The sequence below is a fragment of the Lampris incognitus genome, chromosome 21, assembly GCF_029633865.1.
Source record: "Lampris incognitus isolate fLamInc1 chromosome 21, fLamInc1.hap2, whole genome shotgun sequence".
NCBI classification, from domain to species: domain Eukaryota; kingdom Metazoa; phylum Chordata; class Actinopteri; order Lampriformes; family Lampridae; genus Lampris; species Lampris incognitus.
Window position 1 is genome coordinate 29091848 of NC_079231.1, and position 15368 is coordinate 29107215.

General features: G+C 44.9%; 1 protein-coding gene across 1 annotated transcript in view; it reads left to right on the forward strand.

The window, feature by feature from the left end:
• The first annotated feature begins 862 nt into the window (after positions 1–862).
• LOC130131453 (tripartite motif-containing protein 16-like) overlaps positions 863–15368 on the forward strand; it is a 23032-nt gene continuing 8526 nt past the window's right edge. The window contains exons 1-8 of the mRNA XM_056301129.1: positions 863–1495; positions 5026–5121; positions 5883–6116; positions 6698–6857; positions 7012–7050; positions 13884–13949; positions 14347–14451; positions 15319–15354. Coding sequence (XP_056157104.1) covers positions 863–1495; positions 5026–5121; positions 5883–6116; positions 6698–6857; positions 7012–7050; positions 13884–13949; positions 14347–14451; positions 15319–15354 — 1369 coding nt within the window. The remainder of the gene's footprint in view (positions 1496–5025; positions 5122–5882; positions 6117–6697; positions 6858–7011; positions 7051–13883; positions 13950–14346; positions 14452–15318; positions 15355–15368) is intronic.

The window sequence follows — 15368 nt, forward strand, 5'->3', positions numbered from 1 at the left end:
CTGCTTGAGAGGGCAGCTTTACTACTTTAAAGCTGCATGAGAGGACAGCTTTATTACTTTAAAGTAGTAAAGCTGAATGAGAGGGCAGCTTTACTACTTTTAAGTAGTAAATCTGCATGAGAGGGCAGCTTTTGTTATGAAGAATATCTGCATTGACAAATTGTGTATCTTAGAAATCACGTTTACTTATTCCTGCTTCAGAAATGCTCGTGCTTATATGTGACTGTAATGTAGGCACTCACAAAAGCATTTATCTGAATGGACATGAAGGCTGTTTTATGAATTGCTGATTAATTTTATGCTGAGTGAGAAAAAAAACAACAACGTAGGCAGTGTAATAGCTGTAGGTACCAATATGTTTTCTGTTCATAAACAAATCTTTGAAAACAAGCATTTTTATCATCATTACAGCAAAGGTTCCAAAGGGAAAATACCCTGGCCTGTGTGTGTGTGTGTGTGTTGGGAGTGGGGGCTTGGGGGACTATTCTCTTGAGCGCTTGGGGACCTTAGAGGGAAAAAAAGTGAAAACCAAGCGATGGTCCTGCCACATGGTGTAGATGAAAGTTTGGCTGCTTGTGTTAAGCTGTGCGGTGTTACTTGTCTGGTGAGCAGCATTTTTTTAACAGGTTTTCCTGCTAAACCTGCTTGCTGGCTCTGGCCCTGCCCATCCTATTCTCCTTCCTTCTCTGGTTGCAGAGAAAAGGCTCTTTCCTCTGCTATCGTGAAGGTCTACTTGTTCTCACCTGTCACTTTTTAAACTGCTTCATATCTCTTAATAGTTGGTAGCTATAGCTGCCTCTCCTTGTATCTCTGGAGCAATCCACCTGCTTTTAATCCTCTTTGCCTTTCACGCAGCAGCAGTATGAGTGGTAAGCTTTGGACAGAGGAGCAGTTCAACTGCCCCGTGTGTCTTGACCTTCCCAATGACCCGGCAACAATCCCCTGTGGACACAGCTATTGCATGGCTTGCATCAAGGACTACTGGAGCAAGGATGAATCCAAAGGGGTCTACAGCTGCCCGCAGTGCCGGCAGACCTTCTGTCCCAAGCCTTCCTTATCCCGGAACACAATGCTGGCTGAAGCTGTGGAGCAGCTCCGGAAAGGAGCTCTCAAATTGGACTTGCGTGACTCCGTTCGAAGTACCTCCAGTACAGCCCCCTCATCTCGATCGAAGGGTTCGAGGCAGCCGCTCTCCTCGGTAGTGCCGTGCAACATGTGCCATGGAAAGCAGAGGGTGGCAGTTAAGAGCTGCCTGGTGTGTATGAGCTCCTACTGTGAAGCCCACCTGAAACCCCACCAAACCCAGCCGGCCCTGAAGCAGCATGAGCTTATAGTGCCCACGGGCCAGCTAGCTCAGAAGATCTGCACCCAGCACAAGTATCTGCATGAGTTCTACTGCCGGCAGTGTAAGATATTTGTCTGTTGGCTCTGCACCAGCAACGAGCACAAAGGCCACGAGAGTGTCTCCACCAAGGCTGAGCGCATAGAGAAGCAGGTAAGGCAGCGCTGGACTACTGCACAAGCCTGCCTAGGGGCCCTAAAGATGAGGTGGTCCATAAGGGCTCCCCGCTTAACATGTCGATGTTTGAATTGTGCAGCAGTTCCTCAAGTCAGTTCTTTATATTTAATTTATTACTCAGCTATGTTACTGATGAGTTCCTCCTGTGTGCATTATTTCGCTCCACTTTCATTGACTGATGACAAACTTGGAATCTAAATTGATCAGTATTCAGAGACACCTAATAAGCAAAAACAAAAGATGTATAATCTGACCAAGAGCACCGGGAGTAGTCTCTTTTGACTCACTATTGATCCTGGTTGGTCAGTTAAAGCCTTTGCGGTCGGTTATTTACATTCGTTATTTCAGAATAGCAGACTTTTGTGAAGCTGCAGCCTCATCATCATTCCTGTTCTGTCCCAAATGAGTGCTTAAAGAAGCCTTTGTAGGCTAATGTTTGCAAGCAAGCTAAAAAGAAAGAAATCTGGTCAAAGTAGCTTTCATTGATTATTTTCTGTCAGTTTATTGACTTCTTTCGTAAGTTAAAGCCATGTGATAAGCTGAATAACCCAGTCAGGTGGTCTTCTGTTGAAATGGACTGACCTTGGTGGAGGTGAGGAACTTCACCTCAGAGTGGATTATGCCTTTCATGTAATAATGTGTACCATGTACATCAAGGCCCTTCATTCTGTTGTCTCACCATGGACTGGGTAAAGTTTAGGTAACCAGAGGGTGATAGCCTTGAGTAATAGTGAAGCACTAGTTGAGGAGGTCTGTATACTGCATGGGGGTACCTGTATATACCATCCTATATACCATCCTATAGCGGTCATGTGTATGTACCATCCTGTAGTGGTCAGTGGAAGTTGGGCTGACGTGGGCATATTCTGTTGTGCTGAGTGGCACGTACTCTTAGATATGTCTCAGTGAGATATACCCTGTATATTTGTATTACATTCAACTAAACTACAACCCCAACATGTATTTGTCCCAGACAGAACCTCAAACTCCCAGGATTCCCTCCGAAAACTATGCATCTCGCTGCTAGCCTAAACCCCACCTACAAACACACGCAAGAAATACACACACAAGTTCACTTCTATCATCAATTAGCCAATGGATACAGGAAGGAAACCCAACACACACACACACACACACACACACACACACACACACACACACACACACACACACACACACACACACACACACACACACACACATTGAGACACTGAGAGCTGATGGTCTATTGTTTCGCCATTAATATGAACCTGTCTCCCTTCCTGCTTGCTTTTGTTCCCACTTGTGGCTTTCTGTTCAGGGTGTTCAGGGTATTTGTGTTCGGGGTTTTCAAGGTGTTTCTGTTCAGGGTGTTCAGGGTATTTCTGTTCAGGGTGTTCAAGGTGTTTCTGTTCAGGGTGTTCAGGGTGTTTCTGTTCAGGGCTTTCAGGGTGTTTCTGTTCAGGGTTTTCAGGGTTTCAGTGTGTTTTTGTTCAGGGTTTTCAGGGTATTCTGTTCAGGGTGTTCAGGGTGTTCAGGGTTTTCAGGGTGTTTCTGTTCAGGGTTTTCAGGGTGTTTCTGTTCAGGGTTTTCAGGGTGTTCAGGGTGTTCAGGGTGTTTCTGTTCAGGGTGTACAGGGTGTTTCTGTTCAGGGTTTTCAGGGTGTTACTGTTCAGGGTGTTTCTGTTTAGGGTGTTCAAGGTCTTTCTGTTCAGAGTGTTCAGGGCGTTTCTGTTCAGGGTTTTTCTGTTCAGGGTGTTTCTGTTTATGGTATTCAAGGTCTTTCCGTTCAGAGTGTTCAGGGTGTTAAGACTGTTTCTGTTCAGGGTTTTTCTGTTCAGGGTGTTCAGGGTGTTTCTGTTCAAGGTGTACAGGATGTTTCTGTTCAGGGTTTTCAGGGTGTTTCTGTTCAGGGTGTTCAGGATGTTTCTGTTCAGGGTGTTAATGTTGTTTCTGCTCAAGGTTTTTCTATTCAGGGTTTTCCGGGTGTTTCTGTTCAGGGGTTTCAGGTTGTTCAGGGTGTTAATGTTGTTTCTGCTCAAGGTTTTTCTGTGCAGGGTTTTCCGGGTGTTTCTGTTCAGGGTTTTCAGGGTGTTTCTGTTCAGGGTTTTCAGGGTGTTCAGGATGTTTCTGTTCAAAGTGTTCAGGGTTTTCAGGGGGTTTATGTTCAGCGTTTTCAGGGTGTTTCTGTTTAGGGTGTTCAGGATGTTTCTGTTCAGGGTGTACAGGGTGTTTCTGTTCAGGGTTTTCAGGGTGCTTCTGTTCAGGGTTTTCAAGGTGTTTCTATTCAGGGTGTTCAGGGTGTTTCTGTTCAGGGTTTCCAGGGTGTTTCTGTTCAGGGTGTACAGTGTGTTTCTGTTCAGGGTTTTCAGGGTGTTTCTGTTCAGGGTTTTCAGGCTGTTTCAGTTCAGGGTTTTCAGGCTGTTGCTGTTCAGGGTTTTCAGGGTGTTTCTGTTCAGGGTGTTCAAGGTGTTTCTGTTTAGAGTGTTCAGTGTGTTTCTATTCAGGGTTTTCGGGGTGTTTCTGTTCAGAGTGTTTCTGTTTAGGGTGTTCAAGGTGTTTCTGTTCGGGGTTTCAACGTTGGTTCTGTTCAAGGTGTTTCTGTTCAGGGTGTTCAAGGTGTTTCTGTTCAGGGTGTTCAGCGTGTTTTTGTTCAGGGTTTTCAGGGTGTTTCTGTTCAAAGTGTTCAGGGTTTTCAGTGGGTTTATGTTCAGGGTTTTCAGGGTGTTCCTGCTCAGGGTTTTCAGGGTGTTTATTTTCAGGATTTCCAGGGTGTTTCTGTTCGGTGTTTTTCAGGTTTTCAGTGTGTTTCTGTTCAGGGTTTTCAGGGTATTTTTGGTCAAGGTGTTCAGGGTGTTCAGGGTTTTCAGGGTGTTTATGTTCAGGGTTTTCAGGGTGTTTCTGTTCAGGGTGTTTCTGTTCAGGGTGTTCAGGGTGTTTCTGTTCAGGGTGTTAAGGTTGTTTCTGTTCAAGGTGTCTCTTTTTAGGGTGTTCATGGTGTTTCTGTTCGGGGTTTCAACGTTGGTTCTGTTCAAGGTGTTTCTGTTCAGGGTGTTCATGGTGTTGCTGTTCAAGGTTTTCACGGTGTTTCTGTTCAGAGTGTTCATGGGGTTCATGGTGTTTCTGTTCAGGGTGGGGCCTTCTCGTCACATGGAAATGGTTGCTCCTTTTGTCACTTGTTGTGGGGAAGGTGAAAACAGCCCCAGCTACATTCCATTCTATTTGTAATGCACCAACCCGTCCTGGTGTTTGCATCTGTGTCCAGCAGTCTCCATATGGCTGTCTGAGAGACATGTGATGAGATGTGATGTAGCAGCAGCTGACACAGCAGCCTGTTGAGCTACATGATGAATGCATGTGAAGCTGCTCTGTGTGACTGCTGATCTGTGTGGCTGCTGCTCCATGTCGCTGCTGCTCTGTGTGGCTGCTGCGCTGTGTGGCTGCTGCTCTATGTGGCTGCTGTTCTGTGTGACTGCTGCTCTGTGTGGCTGCTGCTCTGTGTGACTGCTGCTCTGTATCTCCTGCAGAAAGTGCTGTCAGAGATGCAGACAGACAACCATGAGAGACTGAAGGAAAGAGAGAAAGAGCTGAAAGAGATGAAGAAGGTGATGGATACTATGAAGGTCGGTGAACAGCTGATCTTAGTCAAACATAATGTGTACCTGCCTTTACTGCCATGACATTATGAGACGCTACCTGCTGGTGTGGAGTGATGGGGTATCACACTGAGAATAAATGATAATTATAAATACATCATCTAGCCAGGCAACTCCCTGATACTGATACTGCTGAGGCAATCACTGTTTTTTACTTATTTTGGATTTGTTTGTTGGAACAAGCAGAATTTAAAATTGTTGCAGACTTATATTTGAATACGCACACACACGAGTCCTGTTCATCACCTGCATCTGTGAGAGAGGGAGAAGTCCTTCATCATTTGTCTACCTCATGGAAAGCATTTTAATGCGTGAAAGATACATTTAGACATTCAAAATAAAATTTAAATTAATTTAATTAATTAACTTTTACATGCATACATTTGGTTGTATATATATATATATATATATATATATATATGTGTGTGTGTGTGTGTGTGTGTGTGTGTGTGTGTGTGGATAAATATAATTGTTGAGCTCTTTTTTCTGCATCCAAGGTTTCATTGCAACATCCCGTGGACACATATAATATATATATATATATATGGATAATTATTATTTTCCTTGTATAACAGGGACTGGTGAGAAAATGCCAACGTTCTTTTAACCCCTATTCCCATTCTAGTTAGTTAGCACCATATTGCACCTGCATGAAGAGAAAAAACACTTGTTGTGGTCTAGAGGATGCTAAAATCTGCATCCCTGCATGTGACCCCCCCCTCCCCCAGCGCTCAGCAGACCTGGTGCACAGTGATACGCAGTTGGTGCTCTTGGAGCTTCAGCGCTCGGTGGAACGCCTGCAGGAGCTGGTGGAAGAGATGCTGGACCAGGCAGGCCAGGAGAAGATGGCCCAGGCCCAGGAGGTGACTGAAAGCCTGGAGGCCAAGATCAAAGAGCTGAGGATGAGGGACAGACAGATGAAAGAGCTGGCCCGCTGTGAGGATCACATCCACTACCTCCAGGTGGGCAGGGAGGAAGCCAAGAATGCAATGCTACACAGGGTTATGACGTGGGTGTGTGTGTGTGTGTGTGTGTGTGTGTGTGTGTGTGTGTGTGTGTGTGTGTGTGTGTGTGTGTGTGTGTGTGTGTGTGTTGCCTCCGGCTTGGTCAGGCGTCCCTACAGACACAACTGGCAGTGTCTGCGGTTGGGAGGCCGGATGTGGGTATGTGTGTTGGGCGCTGCACTATCGTCTCCTCTGGTCGGTTGGGGCACCTGTCCAGGGGGGAGGGGTAACTGGGGGAATAGCGTGATCCTCCCACGCGCTACGTCCCCCCTGGTGAAACTCCTCGCTGTCAGGTGAAAATAAGCGGCTGGTGACTCCACATGTATCGGAGGAGGCATGTGGTAGTCTGCAGCCATCCCCTGATTAGCAGAGGGGGTGGGTGGAGCAGCGATTGAGATGGCTCGGAAGAGTGGGGTAATTGGCCGGATACAAGTACAGTTGGCGAGAAAAAAAAGGGGGGGGGGCAAAATAATTTGATTACAACATCAAGTAATGATCCCCTGTAGATATGTGTAAGTGCAGGACCTATATCCCCACAGACGTGTGAAGACATCTGCTCTCCTCTGGAGACAGAAGACCTTCCTCGTGTGCAGACGATCCAACAGGCATCATATGAACCAGTGCGAGACGCCATCCTGGATCTCAGAGAGCGCATAGAAGACATTTGCAACCAAGAGCTCGGCAAAATCACCAAACAAGGTCTGTCGAAAGAAGCACATCCATTTAAAAAAAAAACATGCGTATCCTCTGCATATATGCAGACACAAAGGGTTTGTCAGCAGGGCATTGTGATGACTGCTGCAACACGTGACGTGGTGCTGCGTCACGTTTAATTATGTCTTTTCTTTTTCAGTAAATGACACAACTTGGTTTGTTTTGGGAGACAGCAGTGGTGAGAACAGATTCTATTCTTTATAGATACAGTCACAATCAGATTATGCAGTACTGCATGCTTTTAATCCTGTTTTGGTTTGGTTTGGTTTGGTTTTTTGTTTTCTTTTTTACGATTTCCTGTTTTTTTCTGAGTTGCTGAGCCTTTTTTTCAGACACACTGTCACTCTAATCTGTTGCTAGGTAACAGGAGTGGAGGACAGAAGGCGGGCATTTTAAAACGTGAGTTTCCTATTCTCCGTTTCAGCACATTGTTTCCAAATATAAAGTCTGATGATGTCAGAGAGTCTGATGATGTCAGAGAATCACGTTCTCATCGACTTTGAAAATGAATGTGAATGAATGAAGAAAGGGACTAAGGGAAATAAATGTGTAATGGAAAATTTTATTTTGCTTGATAGTGAACGATTCATCCAATTCTCAAGACTCTTGCTTGTATCTAACTGGTGGTGTGTGTATATGAATAGTCTGCTGTATAATATGGATTATTAATCTGTCTTCCTGTCATAGTGTTTTCTGGTCTGGGCTCTCGCAACACAACACATGGGGAGCAGGGTGAGTACCTCTGCAGCCTGTTCACATCACCTCATGCATCTTTCAGTACACACACATGGAGCAAACACACTTTGTTTAATGTCCTGCAGCTTCAACACCAAGGATCCAGAGGGTGCGGGGCCCGGAGAGCAGAGGTATTACATGCTGGTGTCAACTTTATACTTCTTTATAACGAGCGTGTTCATAACCTCACCCGAAAACACCTGACATGCATATTTTATTTACAACTTCTTTTTATAGGCTTGGGCCTCACAACTCCAGATGTAAGAAGCAGGGCTATACCACGAGGTGAGGTGTGTGTGTGTGGGGGGGGCAGTTTGATTACAATTGAATCAAAGGTCAATAAAGGCACATGCAGTAATAAATAGGGTCCAGGCACAACATTATAATTGGTGCAAAGATGAGACATTTCAGACATTATTAGTTTACCATGGCTGTTATGGTGAGCTTGCAGAGATGGATGGAAAGGTGTCAGAGATGGTGTGGAAGACGGGTGAATTTTAGGGATTTTTTGTTTTTTGTTTTTTTTTGTTTGTTTTGCCAGGTATCGTAGAAACTGGTAGAACGAGGGAGGCAGTGAAATAAACTGAAGGTGTTTTGTCAGAGTTGTCTCTTCACTCGTTCATCTGTCTACTGCGTTGTTTGGTCCAAATTCTGAGAGTTTTATCTTAAATGGTTCTTTTGATGAGGTTCTAGTTGGATGTAAAGTTTTGCATCTCGACTCAGATGGTCATTTTTTCTGGCACAGAATGGGACAACAACTCCTGCGTTGCTTAAATGAGTGCTGCTGACAACATAACAGCCTTCATGCTTGGTGTGGGGCAACAAAAAAAAAATCCAGGTGTTGAATTTTCAGGAGGAAAAGAAACACTAGACCGACCAGGATTTCACTCCTACCTAAAACGACAGTGGGTGATCATTTTGACCGCCACGGTGTTTAAACTCTATATTGTGTCGAGATAAATACCCAGATATTAATGCATTACATATTTTAGTGTGTCTGTTATGAAACTAACTGACACCAAAATTAACATTTTAACAACTTTAATACTATTTTAAACAATTTAAAATGCCCACTGCTCAACGCTTGTAAATACTGCAAGGCCTTGGTGGTAGTCATGGTGCGTCTGTAACCAGACATGTTGGGCATAATCACACATCAAGTTTAGACTATTTGTCTGCACTGGAGGGCGCTAGTGTGTTTCTAGGACACAGCAATGAACTTCACGAAGGAAATAACGTGACAACACACGTCATAAATACTGACATGACGCGCACGATCATGTGCAAATTACGAGCGGTCACGTTGACCGCTCATGGTCGTTATAGGTAGATCTTATCATAACTTTTTTGTGTGCAATTAATCTAAAACTCGTTTCATTTTAATGCAAATACGTACAATTTTAGGGGAATTCAGGGAGCAGCAGGACTGTATCACCCCCCCCCCCCAAACAAAGTTATCAAACTTTGAAAATCCAAAACGGCCGTGATGGTCGTCTTGGTCGCGCTCCTCTATCCCTAGTATTAGTCAGTGTTCTATCCCTGGTATTAGTCAGTGTTAAATGAGACCTCGTGTTTCACTCTGTGCTGTCAGTAGAAAGCAGACTGGCAGGTGGTGCAGAGAGAAGCCGGTGAGGAGCGTCAGGCGGCATCCACCTGCCATGACCTCCACCTGCCATGGCACACTGGCCGCTCTGCTCCCTCACAAGGCAAACGTCACCACTGGGCGTGTCACCTCCTTCTCAGCGTGTCTTCACTGGATTCTAGTGACGTTCACTAAAACAGCACACGTGAGGATAATCCAGGACCGAGAACCACCCGCTCAAGTTCCACTTTGCTTATGTGTCAAATGCATAACCATACAAATGTTACATGAATAACCATACATAATGTTACATACATAACCATACATAACCATACATAATGTTACATACATAACCATACATTTTTATTTATTTATTTTATTTTATTTTACCTTTATTTAACCAGGAGGATCTCGTTGAGATTACAAACCTCTTTTTCAAGGGAGACCTGACCAAGACAGGCAGCAGCAATTAGAAAGCACAGATACAAAATCACAGTTGCAAAATTACACATTTGAAAACATAAACAAAAGACAAAAATATTTAGAAAAAAAAGTAAATTACAAGCAGATTATAAAAAACAAGTACATGTTGTGAAATCAGCTTCAAGTGCTCTCAATTTGGATTTAAAACGACTCAGTGAGATTAACTCTGTAAATTTCCAGTCATTCTGCAACATATTCCAGGTTAAAGGTGCAGAATGAACAAAAGCCTTTTTACCCAATTCAGTGCGGGCATATGTATGCAATATTACATACATGATATTACATACATAACCATACATAATGTTACATACATAACCATACATAATGTTACATACATAACCATACATAATGTTACATACATAAACATACATAGTTACATACGTAATCATACATAACCATACATAATGTTACATACACAACCATGCATAACCATACATAATGTTACATACATAAACATATGTAACCATACATAATGTTACATACATGACCACACATAATCATACATAATGTTACATACATAACCATACGTAATGTTGCACACACTGCTGGCAATGAAACGCTTAGGCATCAGGCTCACCTCCAAAAAAAAAAAAACGCTAGAAAATATAACCTTTTAATTTAAAGTTAAAGTTAAACTAAAACCTGTAATCTAAAATGTAGCTGTATTTACAGACCAGGTTTTTTTTTTAAATTAAAACTCAACAAAAGTCAAAAATTGGTTAACATTTAACAGTCCAGGGTGTCCTGTACAGTGTTTATAGCAGTTGGCAATAAAAGTAACAATGAGATTTTTTTTTTAATTAAAAGTGAAGGGGCATCCGGGCCGTCTATTCCGTTATCTACCACCACGGGGATCGCCAGTTCGAATCCCCGTGATACCTCTGGCTTGGTCGGGCGTCCCTACAGACACAATTAGCCGTGTCTGCGGGTGGGAAGCCGGATGTGGGTATGTGTCCTGGTCGCAGCACTAGCGCCTCCTCTGGTCGGTCGGGGTGCCTGTTCGGGGGGGGGGGGAACTGGGGGGAATAGCGTGATCCTCCCACGCGCTACGTCCCCCTGGTGAAACTCCTCACTGTCAGGTGAAAAGAAGCGGCTGGTGACGCCACATGTATGGGAGGAGGCATGTGGTAGTCTGCAGCTCTCCCCGGATCAGCAGAGGGGGTGGAGCAGCGAGCGGGACGGCTCAGAAGAGTGGGCCAAGTACATTTGGGGAGAAAATTGGGGGGGGGGTCAAAAAATTAAAAGTGGCAGATGACTAGTGCAGCGGCGGAGCTAAATGTGGCTCCGACGCGAGGTGGTGTGGTGAACTCCTTTAACAGTCGCTTTGGGGTGGATTATAGTGTTTACCCTATGGTCAACGACCAAACAATTAAAATACAACCTTTCACTTTTTTATTGGACGTTTTTGACTCAGAATTAAACTGTTATGAAGCAAAATTTAGCCGTTAAGCTAACTTTGAATGCTTAATTTGTACCAAGTCAGACTGTTGCTATGGTTACATAGGGTATTAGGCCAGCATTGGTTTTAATGCACACCATCCAGCCAATCAGAAGCCAGCATTCTCCGTTACCATAGTATAAAACTGTTTAGTAAAGCCTGGTCTGGTAATGCACCAGTTTAGTGTAGTCTTAAAGGACCACTGGGTCCACTATTTTGGAACTCAAACCTAATTAAAATATTATTAGGCGTCATGTAGAATCATGCAGACAAGAAGCTGCTGATTGCCTCAGTCTTAAGAAACGTACCACTAGATGGACATTTCAAACTGGACTTCAGTCCCGTGTAGTCGTTTAATTCCCGGACATCATTTAACCCCTCCAAAAACTGTGGTATGTTTATAAGGGTGGGGGTACCTGCAGTCAGTTGTGACTGAAGAGCTCACTTAGATGATGATGAAACGTGTCTCTGATAAACGTTGTGCCCAGATGAGCTGATTCACCTTCCTGTGATTTTCTTACCTGGGTTATTGAACATGCATCAAGACAGGTGATACGTACGTATATCTTGTTTGTGAGGACAGGAAGCTCACAGTGCAGTCAAATGTATCGTGATTTATTTTGGGTTTTTTTTTTCAGAATTCAGTTTGAATGAGAGCAAAATGTTTTTTAATTTGGCTCCACTTTTTACAGTGGACAAAGTGCATGAAAATCATCTGTAAACTTCTGCACTCGAGAGCAGGAAGTCCCGTAGCCCGGTGGTCCAGTAGCCCGGTGGTCCCGTAGTTCGGTGGTCCTGTAGCTTTGCAAAATAAATCTTTAAAGTAACATGTCTGTGAATGCTCTCATTCATCCAGGTCATGGTTATCCAAAGGTGTTGAATCAAGTGCAACTGGACTTGGTATATATCCGTGAAGACGTTTCGCCTCTCATCCAAGAGGCTTCCTCAGTTCGTGCCTTTCTGACTAGACCAGGCTAGTCTGACTGGCTGGTGATGAGACTCAGAATTTATCCTCGCGCGGCCAAACATCAGTACACAAAAGAGCCACTCATATCTATGGCTCTGTTAGCGACGGGCGTTGGTAAACATCGGGACACAAAGAGCCATGGACATCTATAGCTCTGACAACGACTCCTAGAGGATAAATTCTGAGTCTCATCACCAGCCAGTCAGACTAGCTTCGTCTAGTCAGAAAGGCACGAACTGAGGAAGCCTCTTGGATGAGAGGCGAAACGTCTTCACGAATATATACCAAATCCAGTTGCACTTGATTCAACTCCTTTGGATATCTTTGAAGTAACGTGTTGGAGAGTGTGGTTTACAACTATGTTTAATAGGACACGATAAGATACATCTGACTGCAGGATGAGCTCCCAGTTTTGGAAAAGGAGAGCATGTTTTCTGAAGGTTTAAACGACTGTTAAAGTCCTGCAAGAAGATTTGTTGTGGTACTTTTCCCAGAGAGATTTTTATCTGTATGATTCTAAATGATGCCTGGCAATGTTTTTGAAAAGTGAATCTATCATGTAACAACATCCGCAATCAGACTTTCACCCCAAGTGGTCACTGGAGAGAAGAGGAATGAAAGTCGGTAGGAGCAAGACGGAATACCTATGCGTGAATGAGAGGGAAGACAGTGGAATGCTGAGGATGCAGGGAGTAGAGGTGACGAAGGCATATGAGTTTAAATACTTGGGGTCAACTGTCCAAAGTAACGGGGAGTGCAGAAGAGAGGTGAAGAAGAGAGTGCAGGCAGGGTGGATTGGATGGAGAAGAGTGTCAGGAGTGATTTGTGACAGAAGGGTACCAGCAAGAGTTAAAGGGAAGGTTTACAAGATGGTTGTGAGACCAGCTATGTCGTATGGTTTGGAGACAGTGGCACTGATGAAAAGACAGAGGTGGAGCTGGAGGTGGCAGAGTTGAAGATGATAAGATTTTCATTGGGAGTGATGAAGAAGGACAGGATTAGGAACTAGTACTTTAGAGGGACAGCTCAGGTTGGACGGTTTGGAGACAAACCAAGAGAGGCAAGATTGAGATGGTGTGGACATGTGTTGAGGAGAGATGCTGGGTATATTGGGAGAAGGATGCAGACTATGGAGCTGCCAGGGAAGAGGCAAAGAGAAAGGCTGAAGAGGAGGTTTATGGATGTGGTGAGGGAGGACATGCAGGGAGCTGATGTGACAGAGGAAGATGCAGAGGACATGAAGAGATGGAAACAGCTGATCTGCTGTGGCGACCCCTAACGGGAGAAGCCAAAAGTTGTAGTAGTATTAGTAGACATCATTGTTGGCGGTCACTCGGAGTCGAGCGTCCTCCCTCTGGGTCTTCAGGTGGGTGTAGAATTTGATCCTGGAGCCACATAATGGGAGTACACCTGCACATGATAGCTTTTTACATGGAGTGGCTGATGCTCCTGCAGCCACCACATGGTCCTTGGCACGGGATGGCCAGAGTCCAATGGCATGGAGAACCAAGACAAGTGGGGACCACCCTCTATTGCAGCCTTCATCCACCTTCACTGTTGTTGTGACCTGAAGACATCTTACACCAGTTCCACCGTTGAGGTCTTTGTTAGATCGCGCTTCGTCTGGAACCTCCCCCTTGACCTGTCCGCCTTGGGTGACCCTACCAGGAGCCAAGCTCCGAATGGCATTCTCAACCATGGCAAGGTCGTGATCCAGGAGAAGTAGAAGTAGTAGTAGTAGTCATTGATACTCACACTGAGCCATACTCACAAAGTTATCTCTTCTCTCTCATGTCTCTCAAACAGCAAGTGAAACTAACTCCAGGCCCAGCCCTAGACCTAGTCCCAGATCAAGCTCTACTGGCAGTCAGAGTGAGTCGACTTCTCTTTGGAACCGGCCCAATCAAAACCAGACTCTCATAGATATGACTCCCTCTTCAACCCCTGACACAACACTGGCCTCGGTCCCAGCTCCAATGCCAACTCCAGCCTCCATCCCAGCTCAAGCCCATATTCAAACTCCAAACCAAACTCCATCCCCGGCATCAACTGGACGTAAGAAACCTTTGAATCCTTGCTGTGCAAGTATGATTGTTCTGATATCTATTATTTGAGTGTACTTTATCTAGTCCCAAAAATCTGCTATGATCTGAGATTCGTGGTATCATCTGCAACACATAAATGTTCTTGTGAAAAGAGTGGTGAAATGGTGCCTTTTTTCCACTCATCTTCTTTTGCTTCTGTTGTTTCTTGTTCACTGTTCAATCAGGTTTCAGCCGAATGGGCTCTATCAGCAGCATCTTCCGCTCTCTTCGCCATGCCACTGCCCAAGCCACACAAGCCACCAACACTCAGTCCAGAGGAGGAAACCCATGTAAGACCTGACCTTATCCTCCCATCTGCCTCTTACTAATATGGGTGTGAAAAGAATGCAAAAATGGACACACAAGGGCGTCCGGGTAGCGTAGCGGTCTATTAAGTTGCCTACCAACACAGAGATCACCGGCTCAAATCCCCGTGTTACCTCCAGCTTGGTAGGGCATCCCTGCAGACACAATTGGCCGTGTCTGTGGGTGAGAAGCTGGATGTGGGTATGTGTCCTGGTCGCTGCATTGGCGCCTCCTCTGGTCGGTCAGGGCACCTGTTGGGTGGGAGGGGGAACTGGGGGGGAATAGCATGATCCTCCCACACGCTACGTCCCCTGGTGAAACTCCTCACTGTCAGTTGAAAAGAAGCTGCTGGTGACTCCACATGTATCGGAGGAGGGATGTGGTAGTCTGCAGCCCTCCCCGGATCAGCAGAGGGGGTGCAGCAGCAACAGGGATGGCTCAGAAAAGTGGGATAATTGGACGGGTACAATTGCGGAGAAAAAAGGGGGGGAAATATAAAAAAAGAAAAAAAGAAAAACCTTGTTTTCATAAGCTGGCTGCCAAACAGTCGTGTTTCATATTCATACTGTGGCAGTTCCAACGTGCCCTGCTGAACAGCCATCAGGCCCCCCTTTAACTTCCTACATCAGCAACCTTACAAGCAACCAGCAGTTAGAAATGCAAAGCTCCGCATCCAGATGATACATGTGGTAAATAGTCCCATGTCTCTCAGGTAAGCCCGCATGACAGAGGCTTGCAAGCTGAGGAAGTAAGACGGGTTTTTCAAACTGGTCATCATTTAGTTGTATATGACATGTGAAGGCTGAGTTAAGGTCAGATCAGTGTATTCAGCAGCTGTGTCTTCTGAACAGGGCTGATGGACAGTCTTGCTGAGATACCAACACAAGGTAAGATCACAATC